The 13,350-nt window shown below is 43.0% G+C and overlaps 1 protein-coding gene across 1 annotated transcript in view; it reads left to right on the plus strand.

Moving 5' to 3' along the window:
• Positions 1 to 13,350, plus strand: part of psen1 (presenilin 1) — a 68,434-nt gene that overhangs the window by 42,121 nt on the left and 12,963 nt on the right. Inside the window, exons 3-5 of the mRNA XM_043698375.1 lie at positions 1,942 to 2,083; positions 6,605 to 6,672; positions 7,672 to 7,892. Coding sequence (XP_043554310.1) covers positions 1,942 to 2,083; positions 6,605 to 6,672; positions 7,672 to 7,892 — 431 coding nt within the window. The remainder of the gene's footprint in view (positions 1 to 1,941; positions 2,084 to 6,604; positions 6,673 to 7,671; positions 7,893 to 13,350) is intronic.

Below are 13,350 nucleotides of genomic sequence, written 5' to 3' on the forward strand. Positions count from 1 at the left end.
GGTGGAGTTCTAGATTTTTTCCTGTCTGCCACTTCCTAGGTCAGTATCCAGGTAAGTGAGTCAGAATTGTCCAAAGCCTCTGACTCTAAAGTTCAGACCTTTTCACAGGGTCCTAGGGTGTTGCCTGCCAAACATTGCTGCCTTCCCCCACCCTCCTTTCTGACCTATCACCTCCATCCCCACCCCCATTCACCTATTCTACTCTATGCTACTTTCTTCCCACCCCCACCCCGTCTCATTTATCTCTCCACTCCGCAGGTACCCTGCCTCTATCCCTGATGAAGGGCTTTTGCCCGAAACATCGATTTTCCTGCTCCTCGGATACTGCCTGACCTGCTGTGCTTTTCCAGCATCACTCTAATCTAGACTCTGGTTTCCAGCATCTGCAGCCCTTGTTTTTACCTATTTAGGTTTCTTAAGCAATTTCCACAGAGTCCGACCATCAGGAATTTTGAGGGTTCCCGTAGCATTCTTTGTGGGTGCATCTGATTTCTGATTATTCAGAGCCTTTGAGATTTGGGGCAGTATTGGCCTAGAAAGTGTTGAATTGAGCATGTGTGACCTGGGTGAGTTACAGTGATGCTAAATGGATTTAACTGCAGTACAGGGTATCTAAAGTTGAAGCAAAAAAGGTTTGAAATACTCAGCAGCTGATGTGGAGAGAGATGAACGACAGTTGATGTTTCAGCTCGATGATCTTCATCAGATCTGGTGTGAATTGAGTGCACTCAGATAATTGTACATGGGGTTATCTCTGGGATTACAGTTTATCTTTGTCATGTAAAATCGCTGTGATTAAGAAGGATAATCACTGGGGTGATTTACTGGAAGCACATAGAACCTGAGCTTTGTGACAGTAGAAATAAGATGATAGCCCTGGGGTACAGAGGGAAGTGAGATGAATCTCTGTTCCCTGTGTGACAATGCTGTCACTTTAAGAGGTTATTTGTCCTGTTTTATTTTGAGAGAGAGATTGTAAGGCAGAGGTGATGAGCTTACTACTGAAAATGACTTGAGTAAACAACTTGGGAGGCATTAGGTTTTATTTTAAAACAAACTGAATGGGTGTAGCCAGCTGTCTCGGATTCAGATTTCTGGGTTTTGGTTTTTTTTTTCAATAGCATCAGAGCTACTGGGGTCTGAACAGAGTTGGGAGCTTCAGTGATTGTTTCCTGACTGCTGCTGTCTCGTGTTTTCCTTCTGGATTCGAGAGCTGCATGTGAGAATCTATCTGAATTTTCCTTTTTGCCAAGGGATGTTTTATGGGATGTTACTATATTGGATCAGTTAATTAGTAATAGCTACTGTTATTCTATATTTCTCTTTCTTTGGTTGCATTTTAACTACACTGTTTAAATAAGTTGTATTTTGCTTAACATGATTAGTTTGACCAGTCGCATCTGGAACAGACACTTGACATTTACGTTTAAAATAAGACAAAGTTAGGGTCTAGGCTACCTTCTTAAAATATTTCGAGGGCTCTGGTCTAACACTTGAGGAAGGCAAAAGTGGGTACTGCAGATGCTGGAGATTAGAGTCAAGATCAGACTGGTGCTGGAAAAGGACAGCAGGTTAGGCAGCATCCGAGGAGCAGGAAAATCGACATTTCGGGCAAAAGCCCTAATCAGGGCTTCATGATGAAGGGCTTTTGCCTGAAATGTCGATTTTCCTGCTCAGATGCTGTCCGACCTGCTGTGCTTTTCCAGCACCAGTCTGATCTTGACTCTATAACACTAGACTTTGCTGTTGATGAACCTTCCTGTTTGGAGTGACCAGAAATTGGGGATGAGGTCTGAAATGTATTCGCTGAGAACAACTGGGGTAAACTGCATATTGAAAAGTCTTGAATTGTTGTTAATAGTTTGCTCAGGAAACTGCAAATGGATCAGGTTGTTTGTTCTGATGCAAATAGATTGAGCACTGTGTAACGTTTGCTTCTAGGTTGTATACCCCATTTACAGAAGACACAGATACCGTTGGAGAGCGAGCTGTAAATTCCATATTGAATGCCCTCATTATGATCAGTGTCATCGTTGTGATGACACTTGTTCTTGTACTTCTCTACAAATACAGGTGCTACAAGGTATGTGTCCGCAGAAGTCTCCTTCTGTCCGCAGAATGCATTTGTGGTTGTATATGTTTATAACCTCCTTTTCCCATTGATTGATGGACTAACAAAAATGAGATTGCAGCAGTTTGATGAAGTGATCAAATTGATTGTATCCTACATAAGTGGACCCTCTTTTAACCCATCTGCTAAGAATGTGACACTCAGTGTAATGCAGAGAAAGATGAATTGCATTATCTGCGATTACTTTTTAGATGACCTTGGATGAGATACAAATTGTTCCTCTCTGCCTCAATCAGCAGTTCCCCCTTCTAACTACATGTTGCAACTTCCATTTAGCTTTTCTTGCTGCTGCTACATGCTGAAGATACAGTTAAAGGTGTGGTATAAATACAAACTGATGTAAGCCATACCGTTCTAATGTAGATTTGATCCGTTTTTGGATAGGCCCTGGGAGTTCAGTTGCATTTCTTTGGAAGCTTCCACTGGTTTGTAAGAAGTACAGAGTAACTGATTCACTTGGAGAATGATTCTGATCAATTCAAAAGCTTTAGCAACTGCTGCAGGAAAGATAATTTGTTTTCATCAAGTTTGAACTGAGTTTTGTTACTGCAGAGAACAGGCAGTTTCTGCTGGGGGCAAAAAAACAGCACATGCTTCTGTGTGCCTCTCTCTATGTAAGTTGTTTCCAGTTCCAATCAGCTTCGCTTCTGATTGCTTATGTATAGTGGCTAGGGTTTATTGTAGAGTTCACAATAGGTATCGAATTCCTTGCTTCTAAGTTCTGCAACCATCCTGGTAAATCCCTGTGTCTTTTTTATATATAAATAAAAGTAATTTTGTTTTCCTTAAAACCCACAGATTTTCAAGATATAAAATACAAAGATATTGTTCTTATAACATTCATGGGGCTAATAATGTCCTCACTGAACTCCAACATTCTGTAAATCCAATGATTACATCTAGTGTTTCATGGCAGAAGGAGTATTGCAGAAAAGAGGATGTTAGATTCCTGGACCCTAGCCCTGACCCTCCAAGATAAGACCTATTCAAAGTAAGCCACCATCTGCTGAAGAGCCAAAGGAAATTCCCAGCAAATACTGACATTGCCAACGGTACTCACCTATGGCAAATAAGAAGAAAGATGTGAAATGAAGAGAAAAGCTTCCTAAGGAAAGAAGAAGCTGTTCCATTTGAGTTGGGTTCTATTTAAACCTTACTAGGATCAGTGACATGACAAATTGTATCGTCAGGGCTGTGAACACAGCTTCAAATTAAAAGGTGGGGTGTCTAGTGAAGAGAGAGATAGAAATCTAAGAGGAAAAGTTGAAGCATTAAAGCAATTGCTTAATTTTTGGGTAGAGCAAAGCAGAGTGTCACAGGAAGAGACAGTTTAACAGTGATGTTGCAACAACAAATAAGGTTTATGCAAAGGCAGCAATTAAAAAAAAAATTAAGATCTTTAGAGCACAAAGCACTATTAAGACAGATGCAAACAGATGATGAGTTTGTATAACCACCTGGATAACCATGTGGGAAAAGGGTGATTTAGATCAGGAAGTAAATGTTCTAGGGTGGACAACAGTTTGGAAACCGAATGGAAAAAGAGGAGTAATCCTGAAGGGTGACTTATGGAGACTAGTAAGAAAAAGACCTTAAATTAAAAAAAGGCAGCCCTCCACTCCCTCCACTCCAACCCCAACCTCGCCATCAAACCCACAGACAAGGGGAACGCAGTAATAGTGTGGCGCATCTCTACACTACTGAAGCCAGGCGTCAACTCGCAGACACCTCGTCCTACTGCCCCCTTGATCGTGACCTTACCTTCCATCACCAAACCAGAATCACCCAGACCATCCACAACCTCATCACCTCTGGGAATCTCCCATCCATGGCCTCCAACCTCATTGTCCGTGAACCCCACACCACCAATTCTACCTCCTTCCTAAGATTCACAAACATGACTGCCCCGGTCGACTCATTGTTTCAGCCTGCGCCTGTCCCGCCGAACTCCATTGTCTCAACCTCCATTTCTTACTCTCACACCGATCCAACCAGTGCCCTTCCACCGACACCCTCATCTGCCTGGCTGAACTGGTCTTCATCCTTAACAACTTCTCCTTCCTCCAAACCAAAGGGTAGCCATGGGCACCCGCATGGGACTCAGCCACGCCTGTCTGTTAGTCGGATATGTGGAACAGTCCATCTTCCGCAGTTACACAGGCTCCACCCCCCCACCCCCAACCTGTTCTTCCATTACATCCATGACTGTATTGGCGCTGCCTCGTGCTCCCACAAGGAGGTTGAACAGTTCATCAACTTTACCAACACCTTCCACTTCAAATTCACCTGGACCATCTCTGAAACCCCCCTCCCCTTCCTGGACCTCTCCATCACAGTCTCGGACAGCTGACGAACCACAGACATATACTACAAGCCCATCAACCTCCACAGCTACCTAGACTACACCTCCTCCCACCCTACCTCCTGTAAAAATGCCATCCCTTATTCCTAATTCCTCCGCCTCTGGTGCATCTGTTCCCAGGATGACCAATTCCACCTCAGAGTCCCAGATGGTTGTCTCCTCCCATGATCGCAACTTGCCTTCCCCACGTAGTTGACAATGCCCTTCAGCGCATCTCCTCCACTTCAGGCACCACTGCCCTTGAACCCCACCCCTTCCAACACAAGGACAGAACCCCTCTGGTCCTCACCTTCCACCCCACCAACCTCTGCATACATCGTGTCATCCTCTGCCACTTCCGCCACCTCCAAACAGACCCCACCACCAGAGATATATTTCCTTCCCCACACCTATCAGCGTTCTGAAGAGACCATTGCCTCCGTGACTCCCTCATCAGGTCCATGCCCCTCATCAGCCCACACCCCACTCCTGGCACCTTTCCCTGCCACCGCAGGAAGTGCAAAACCTGCGCCCACAACACTCCTCTCACCTCCGTCCAAGGGATCCTTCCACATCCATCAGAAATTTACCTGTATCTCTCCCAATCTCATCTACTGCATCCGTTGCACCTGATATGGACTCCTGTACATTGGGGAGACAGGACACCTTTTTGCAGATCGTTTCAGAGAACATCTCTGGGACACATGCAGCCACCAACCCCACCACCCCGTGGCTGAACACTTCAACTCCCCCTCCCACTCCGTCAAGGACATGCAGGTGCTGGGCCGCCTCCTCTGCCAAACCCTTACCACCTGACGCCTGGAGGAAGAACACCTCATATTCCACCTTGGGACCCTGCAACCATATGGGATAAATGTGAATTTCAACAGGTTCCTCATTTCTCCTTTCCCTACATTATCCCAGTCCCAAGCCTCCAACTTGGCATCGCCCTCCAGACCTGTCCATCACTGCCCCCTCTGACCCATCACCTTCTCCCTCACCTTCATCCACCTATCGCATTTCCACTACCTTCCCCACCCTCCCCCCTTTCCCATTTATCTCCCAGCCCCAGCCTGAAGGACTTATGCCCGAAACGTCGATTCTCCTGCTCCTCGAATGCTGCCTGATCTTCTGTGCTTTTTCAGCACCACTCTCTCGACTCTGATCTCCAGCATCTGCAGTCCTCACTTTCTCCTATGAAATTAAATCAGTGTGGATAAAGATTAGGGACAACAAGTCAAAACGCAGGTTTTTAAAGTACTTGCAGCAATTGAACAGTAGTTGTACCGTTAAGTAGAATATTAAGTAAGAAATAATTAGAGCTTGTAATTAGCACTGTGTAACCATTGTAGGGCGCCAGTTCTTTTTTGTGGAAGACTAATTTGTCAGAAACTTTTGTGTGATCACTTTCTGGAACAAACTAAGGGTAAAGCTATTTCAGATGTAGTATTGTGTAATGAGGGACACTTGATTAATAATCTCTTAGCAAAAGATCCTTTGACCGGTTTCTCCCATTGTACAATTAACTTTCAAATTAAATTTAAAAGCAACATACTTCAGTCCCAAAAGAAAATAATTAAACTCAAATAAAACCAATTATGTATATGGGGAGGTTGATTGGATAAATAGTCTCAAAGATTTGGCATAAACAAACCAAGAATACTTGAAGAAACGATTCAAAATATTTAACAAAAAAACGTTCAGTTGAGTAACAACCTCAGTGACAATAACCTCATGTGAAGGTTAATAGACTGTGTGGAAGAGGACAAATGAATTTGGCAAAGACTGGACAGCAGAATTTTTAAAGAAATGAAACCAAGTGCACCTCTAACTGAGGAGGCTTTGGTTTAAAATCTCACCTGAACAAAACCAGCTCCTGTCAGTGCACTTTTCTCTCAGTGTTGCACTGGAGTGTCAACTGGGGTTAAGCAACTAGACTCAGAAGGAAAAAATAAGTATGTGGAGTTCTGATACATAACTCAGGATATATAAAAAGGATCTACCCCCTTTCCTATTGTGGTGCCATAGTGATCAAATTGTATTTCTATTAACTAATGTGAGAAAGAAATCTGCCAAGCCAGTTACTTCAGCCATTTGAAGCCTCACAATCTTTCTTGATGTCTTTTAAACAGGTCATTCATGGATGGTTGATAATCTCGTCTCTCTTGTTGCTTTTCTTTTTCTCATTCATCTATTTGGGGTAAGTTTCTCCTTTTAAAGAATTGTAACTGTGCTGGGAGTTTTATTTGATATTCTGTTCCTACTATAAATATCTTAATGCTAATTTGTCTAACTGGTGGCATCTGGGTGTAGGAGCTGTCAGGTGTTTGTAGAAGATCAGCAGGTCTGGCATTAGCAGGGTTCACAGAACTATCCGGATGGAGTATAGGATTCATTCTCCGTGTTGGTGTGTTTGTAACTACTGGGTCAGAATTGCGCTAGAGTCATAGAGATGTACAGCACAGAAACAGACCCTTCGGCCCAACTTGTCGTGCCGACAAGGTATCCTAACCTAATCTAGTCCCATTTGCCAGCACTTGACCCATATCCCTCTAAACCCTTCCTATTCATAAAGTGATAGTAGTCCTTTAAGTCTAGGGGCACCCAAAATACTGTCAGGAAGGGGGTTTCAGGACTTTGACCCACAACACTGAAAGAACAATGATCTATTTCAAAGTCAGGATGATGTTTTTCTCGGAGGTGGTGATTCTGTTCATCCCTTGTCCTTCAGGCTGGAAGTGGTCATGGGTTTGCAAACTGCTGTCTAAGGGGCCTTAGTGAGTTACTGCAGTGCATCTTGTCGAAGATACAATGTCACAATGTACCCACTGTCTATTGTTGTACAACTCATTTGGTTTGCTAATGTCATTTTAGGGAAGAAATCTGCCATATCTCTCTCTAGTCTCACCTACATGTCTTCTAGACCCACAGCTCTCTGGGTATTTAGGGGTGGGTGATTAAAAATTGACCTCACCAGTGAAAATCAATTTCAAGGGAGTGAATATTGAAGATATTGAATGACATCACAGTTAAGTGGACTGCCTTGTTCTTGTTGCTGTTCATATTGGGTGTCATTACAGCATTGCCCTCAAAATGAGGAATGAGAATGTGAATGTCTGGAGAAGATGGGAATGAGTACTTGCAGGAAAATGCTTAGTTCCATTCAGTAAATCAGGCTTCTGTCCTTTCTCTTCATCAGGGAAGTCTTCAAAACCTATAATGTTGCCATGGATTACTTCACGTTGGCATTGGTGATCTGGAACTTTGGAGTGGTTGGGATGGTCTGCATCCACTGGAAGGGCCCACTTCGGCTCCAGCAGGCTTACCTGATCATGATCAGTGCTCTTATGGCTCTGGTTTTCATCAAATACCTCCCAGAGTGGACTGCCTGGTTAATTCTAGCGGTGATCTCGGTATATGGTAAGATCCCCTCCTGGATTTGTGTTTGAATTTTCCTATGAGCTTCTGATCAGAAGGAGTGGAATCAAGTTTATTCTATTTTACAGAAGGCTGGGTTGAGGTGGAGTGAATGCTGGGATGTATCTCATACAGAATAGAGATTCTTGGTGATGTGAATCTTGAAATGTTAGGATTTCCAAAAGGTTTTGATGCAATCTGGTGATTCCAGTAACTGATGGCAAGAGAGCAAAACCTGACCTTACATGGGGCATTTACTAAATAATCCCCTATACAAACTAAATTCTGCTAATTTGTATGTCAAAGTAAATCAACTTGAATTTATCAACCTTCACTTCAGTGAGCATCTACCCTAAAGGTAGATTGTGTGCCTGTACATTTTTAATTGCATTTAAATGTTGACTTCTCTGTCTCCTGATGCTGCCTGGTTTGCTGTGTTCTTCCAGCTTCCTGCCTGTCTATTTTGAATTTCAGCATCTGCAGTATTTTTTTGTCTCAAACCCACATATGTTTTTAACAGCACAAACAGCAGAACACAGTCACGTGGATGACCCAGTGGCTCAGTGGTTAGCACTGCTGCCTCAGCGCCAGAGACCTGGGTTCAATTCCTCAGGCGACCCTCTGTGTGGAGTTTGCACGTTCTTCCCATGTCTGTGTGGGTTTCCTCCGGGTGCTCCAGTTTCCTCCCACAATCCAAAGATGTGCAGGTTAGGTGAATTGGCCATGCTAAATTGTCCATAGTGTTCAGGGATGTATAGGTTAGGGGCATTAGTCAGGGGTAAGTGTAGAGTAATAGGGTAGGGGGAAATGGGTCTGGGTGGGTTACTCTTCAGAAGGCCAGTGTGGACTTGTTGTTTCGAAGGGCCTGTTTCCACACCATAGGGATTCTATGGTTCTATGACATGCACTGTGCATTTCCAGACTGAGTTTTGATTAGATTAGATTCACCACAGTGTGGAAATAGGCCCTTTGGCCCAACAAGTCCACACCAACCCACTGAAGAGTTACCCACCCAGACTCATTTACCCCTGACTAATGCAATTTAGCATGGCCAATTCACTTGACCTGCACATCTATTTTTGGAATGTGGGAAGAAACTGGAGCACCCAGAGGAAACCCATGCAATCACGGGAGAATGTGCAAACTGCACACAGTCAGTCACCCGAGGCTAGAATCGAACCCAGGTTCCTGGTGCTGTGAGGCAGCAGTGCTAACCACTGAGCCACCATGCCACCCTTGGAGAGGCAAAAGCTGTCAGTGATTTGATGAAGCAACAAGTGTGCTGACAAATTAATTCAATTCTTCAGTCTATTCTTCGTGCTTATAGAGAGAAAAATGCCAACAATGTGCACAGTCTCTGATCATTCAGTGTGAACTTCAGCCACGGTGTGTAGTGTGCAGGTCCTCGATCATTGAGTGAGAGCTGGAGCCTAAGTGATTGGTTCACTGACTTCATTGCATTATACTTAGCTGCTATTTCTCACTGGCACAAAAGCAAATCCTGTACAAGTATAACAATATTCATTGTCATCGTCATCATTCAGACTTGTGTGGAAAATCACCAGCCTTGGAGTCAGATTCAGGATTCAACCACAGAGTTTATTGTACGAAGAAACTGGAGCTCTGCGGGGGGAGAGAGAGAGAGAGAGAGAGAGATGTCCACAGCAGGGCTGTCAGCTGCGAGCCTTCTCTCACCCTCTGAGCACGTCATAATATTTTATACATTTTGTGGTATAATATTTGAAGTATCGAGTCTTTGTTTGTACAGCATGGTCTGTTTACAGAAAACATTGCGGAGTCATTGTCAGTTACAGCAGCTACACAGAAGTCCATTGTTGCAGTAATTGGTCGTGTTCGTTCTTCCTGAGAAGGAAGATTGTTTTCCATTACTGCAAATCTAAGGTATTAACACTTGTATACATTTCTATTGAAGGTGGTGGCTGGACTCAGACACTTTGGGCAGTAGACATTACTGATGTGTATTCTCTCCCCCCACGTGCCTTAAGCTAATCATCTGTGTTCTGTGTCTATTGTGCTGGTATCCTGATAGCCTCAGACAGTATCTGTGTATGCTTTGTTGTGTTTTCTATGTAATGGCTCAACGGTCATCTAGTGTGCTAAGTGACCAACCTATGACTCAGCGGCCATCTTGTGTCTGTATGCCCTGTGTCAGCTAACCCCGTGTAAACTCCCACTTCAAAACCATTACTGATCTACAGCTCACTCCATGTGTTCTGTATCCCACAAAACCCCAACAAGATTAAAATCTTTTAATCTAATGTGAAATATTTTAATTAACTCCTTCATCTTCCACCTTTTGTGGGGAGAGAGTTTCAAATGTCCACATTTTCAGGATGTGGAGGAGCTGGTGTTGGACTGGGATGGACAAAGTTAAAAATCACACGACATCAGGTTATAGTCCAACAGGTTTAACTGGAAGTACTAGCTTTTGGAGCACTGCTCCTTAGCCGATGAAGGAGCAGCGCTCCGAAAGCTAGTGCTGCCAAATAAACCTGTTGGGCTATAACCTGGTTTTATGTGATTTTTAACTTTGTTTACATTTTGAGGGTGTGTAGTAGTATATCATGTAAAATTAACATTTTCTTTACTATTCAATGTTCCTCAAAGTAAAACATTCTCTTCACCCATTAAGCTGGAGTTATACAACACATTCAGACTGTTTGATATGTTCATTTTATATCAGTCTGTTTTGTAGAGATTCTCTGAATAATGAAATGAAGTGAACTGCTCCTCATGACTCCACTGCCATATTCTCTTGGTTATTCGTCCCTAATGGTTTAATGGCAGTTTTCCACATTACCCAGCTAATCGAGGGTGATGTGATTGTCAAGACTTGCCTTTTGTTGTCTATTAATGGGGAGCTATGTCTCCAGAATTCTCAAAGGGCTTTTCTTTCTTCTCAAAAGCAAACACCGAAACCACACACAGCCATCTGTTTAAAATAATTAGAAGTATCAGACACAATAACACCTTTTTCAGAGTGTGATTCTCCCCTCCCTCCTAAGGTTATTGGACTGTTTGTTGTATCTACATGTTCAAGTACATTCATACTGGTATGTTCTTGCGAGTTAGATTAAAGCTTCTCTTTGAAGTTCAAACATAATAGTTTTTACTATGATGTTCATTTGTAACCCACTGTCTGCATATGTCAGCAGTAAGGAGGCACTGGGTGGGGGTAGGATTTAAAGCAAAGAGACCTTAGAGAGTTACTTGGCTAATTTTGTTTGTAATATTGAAAAGTCAATGTACAGAGCCTAGACTCATTGTTCAGTAGGCGATGTAAATAAGAAAAGGGCCAAATTGAATTGTGGTGGTTTGGTTCTGTCATAAACCTTGAGATGGGAGATGGAATGCGGGGGAAGGTTTACAGTCTGGTTACTGGAAATAGAGAGGGTGCAGTGAGAAGTTAGGAAGAATATAACCAGAACTGCATTTACCTATCCTTTAATACAATGGGGGTCCTACAGCTATATGCAGGAGTGTAAATCAGCCAAAAGATTACACCATGTAGGAAGCTGTATTCACTGTGCAAGAGCCTCAGTCATAGTCAAATAATAGTGAGATTATCAAAAGTTGTGGTATGAGTGAGTGACTGCAGACTGAAGACGTGAGAAGGAAGGACTTGCTCCATCTCCTGCCCTTGAAGAGTGATACTGTGTGCCATCTCTTAGATGCTTGCTGCCACTATTTGCCAATAATACAGGCATTGACCGTTGCTCTGTGCACGGGGAGGATACTCCGAAGCTGCACATTTACAGTGTTGTGAGACTGCATTCTCCCCTTATTTTCCCATTGCAAAATCATTCCTACATGCAAAATTTTTGAGGGATTTGATAGATCCCATGTCACTGGTTATTGAATTCCTTCCCCTGTTTACCTGACAAACGTTAAGCCCTCAACAACATCAGTAACAACAAATTACTTAGTCGTTTATCTCATTCCTGTTTTTGGGCATTTGCTGTGCGTAAATTGGTTGTTGCATTTCAATTTTGCTGTACAAGTGCTTTGTCTACAAAGTCATTGGTGATGTTCTGAGACTGTGAAAGGCTTCGTATAAAGGCAGTTCATTTTCTTTCATATTGTGTGATGAAATAAGTCTTGGTAATAAATCATCTGGACCTGTGCACCATATTACTGACTGTCACAATTCATGCTGCAGCCACAAAATTACCTGTTGGTTGTTCACATAAAGCTTATCTCTAGTATAACTAAACTCTTGAAACCATATTCCTTATTAAGCCTCTAGGCAGGAAAAGCAGTTGCTTGCAAATGACAGGGTTTGGTTATGCAAACAATAGGTGAATTATGAGCTCCTGAAAACTACTGAACAATTATTTTTAATTACTACTTGCAAAGTCAAGCCAAGTTGCTTTGATCTGGCCTTGTGCAGGTCTGGAGAGTGGGAGGAAAGGGCCAGTGGTCCCTGCAATAGGGTGTGTATGTGTAGCCTGCCAGTTACCCTTTGCTCAAATCTTTGCAAAGAAAAGAAAGATTTCCATTTATATTATGCTTGGTACATCCTCGGGGCATCCCAAAAATAGAGAAAATGCAGCAGCCAATTTCCACACAGCAAGCTCTCAAAAACACCAAAACTCGAGGTGTTCAGTGACTGGCCACTTCCAAGGTGCTCCATTATTAAACTGCCCCATCACTCTATTCTTATATATCAGTGTTGGACGATTCTTCCAAGCAACGAACTGATATCTGTCTCATCAGAGCTCAGTGTGCGTCTTGTCATATCTGGCACAAATGAAGATTGTAGTTGCTTTAGGTCAGCCATCTTCACTTCCTCAGTGGAGATATTTTCAAATCAACCTGTTGAGAGATCTCATTACACACCTTTGGAGTTGGTGGATCTTCAACCCGAGCCTCCTGGTTCGGAGGTAGAGTTGCAACTCTGCACCTCAAAGCCCTTTTAAAGTTACTAATGTACATATTTTTAATCATAGAAATTTAGAAAATAAGAGCAGAAATAGGCCATTCAGCCCTTCAAGCCGGTTTCAACATTGAGCATGATCATGGTTGACCATCTAACTCAGTACTCGTTTCCACTTCCTCCCTTTGATCCCTTTAGTTCTAAAAACTTTATGGAATCCTCCTCGAAAACATTCAATGTTTTGGCTTCAACTATTTTCTGTGGTCATGAATTCCACAAACTCTGGGTGAAGAAATTTCCACTCATCTCAGTTCTAAATGGTCAACCCCACATCCTTTTACTGTGATGCCCAGTTCTCGACTCCCTGGTTATTGGGAATGGCCTTCTTGCATTTGGCTTGCCTAATCCTGTTAGCATTTCATAGGTTACTATGAAATTCCTTTTCTTTCTTCTAAACTGCAGTGAATATAGTCTGTCTTCATATGTCCTGCTAACCCTGGAATCAGCCTGGTAACCTTGTTGAACTCCCTCCATAGCCAGCTTATGCCCGAAACGTTGATTCTC

The sequence above is a fragment of the Chiloscyllium plagiosum genome, chromosome 10 (assembly GCF_004010195.1).
Source record: "Chiloscyllium plagiosum isolate BGI_BamShark_2017 chromosome 10, ASM401019v2, whole genome shotgun sequence".
Taxonomy (NCBI): Eukaryota; Metazoa; Chordata; class Chondrichthyes; order Orectolobiformes; family Hemiscylliidae; genus Chiloscyllium; species Chiloscyllium plagiosum.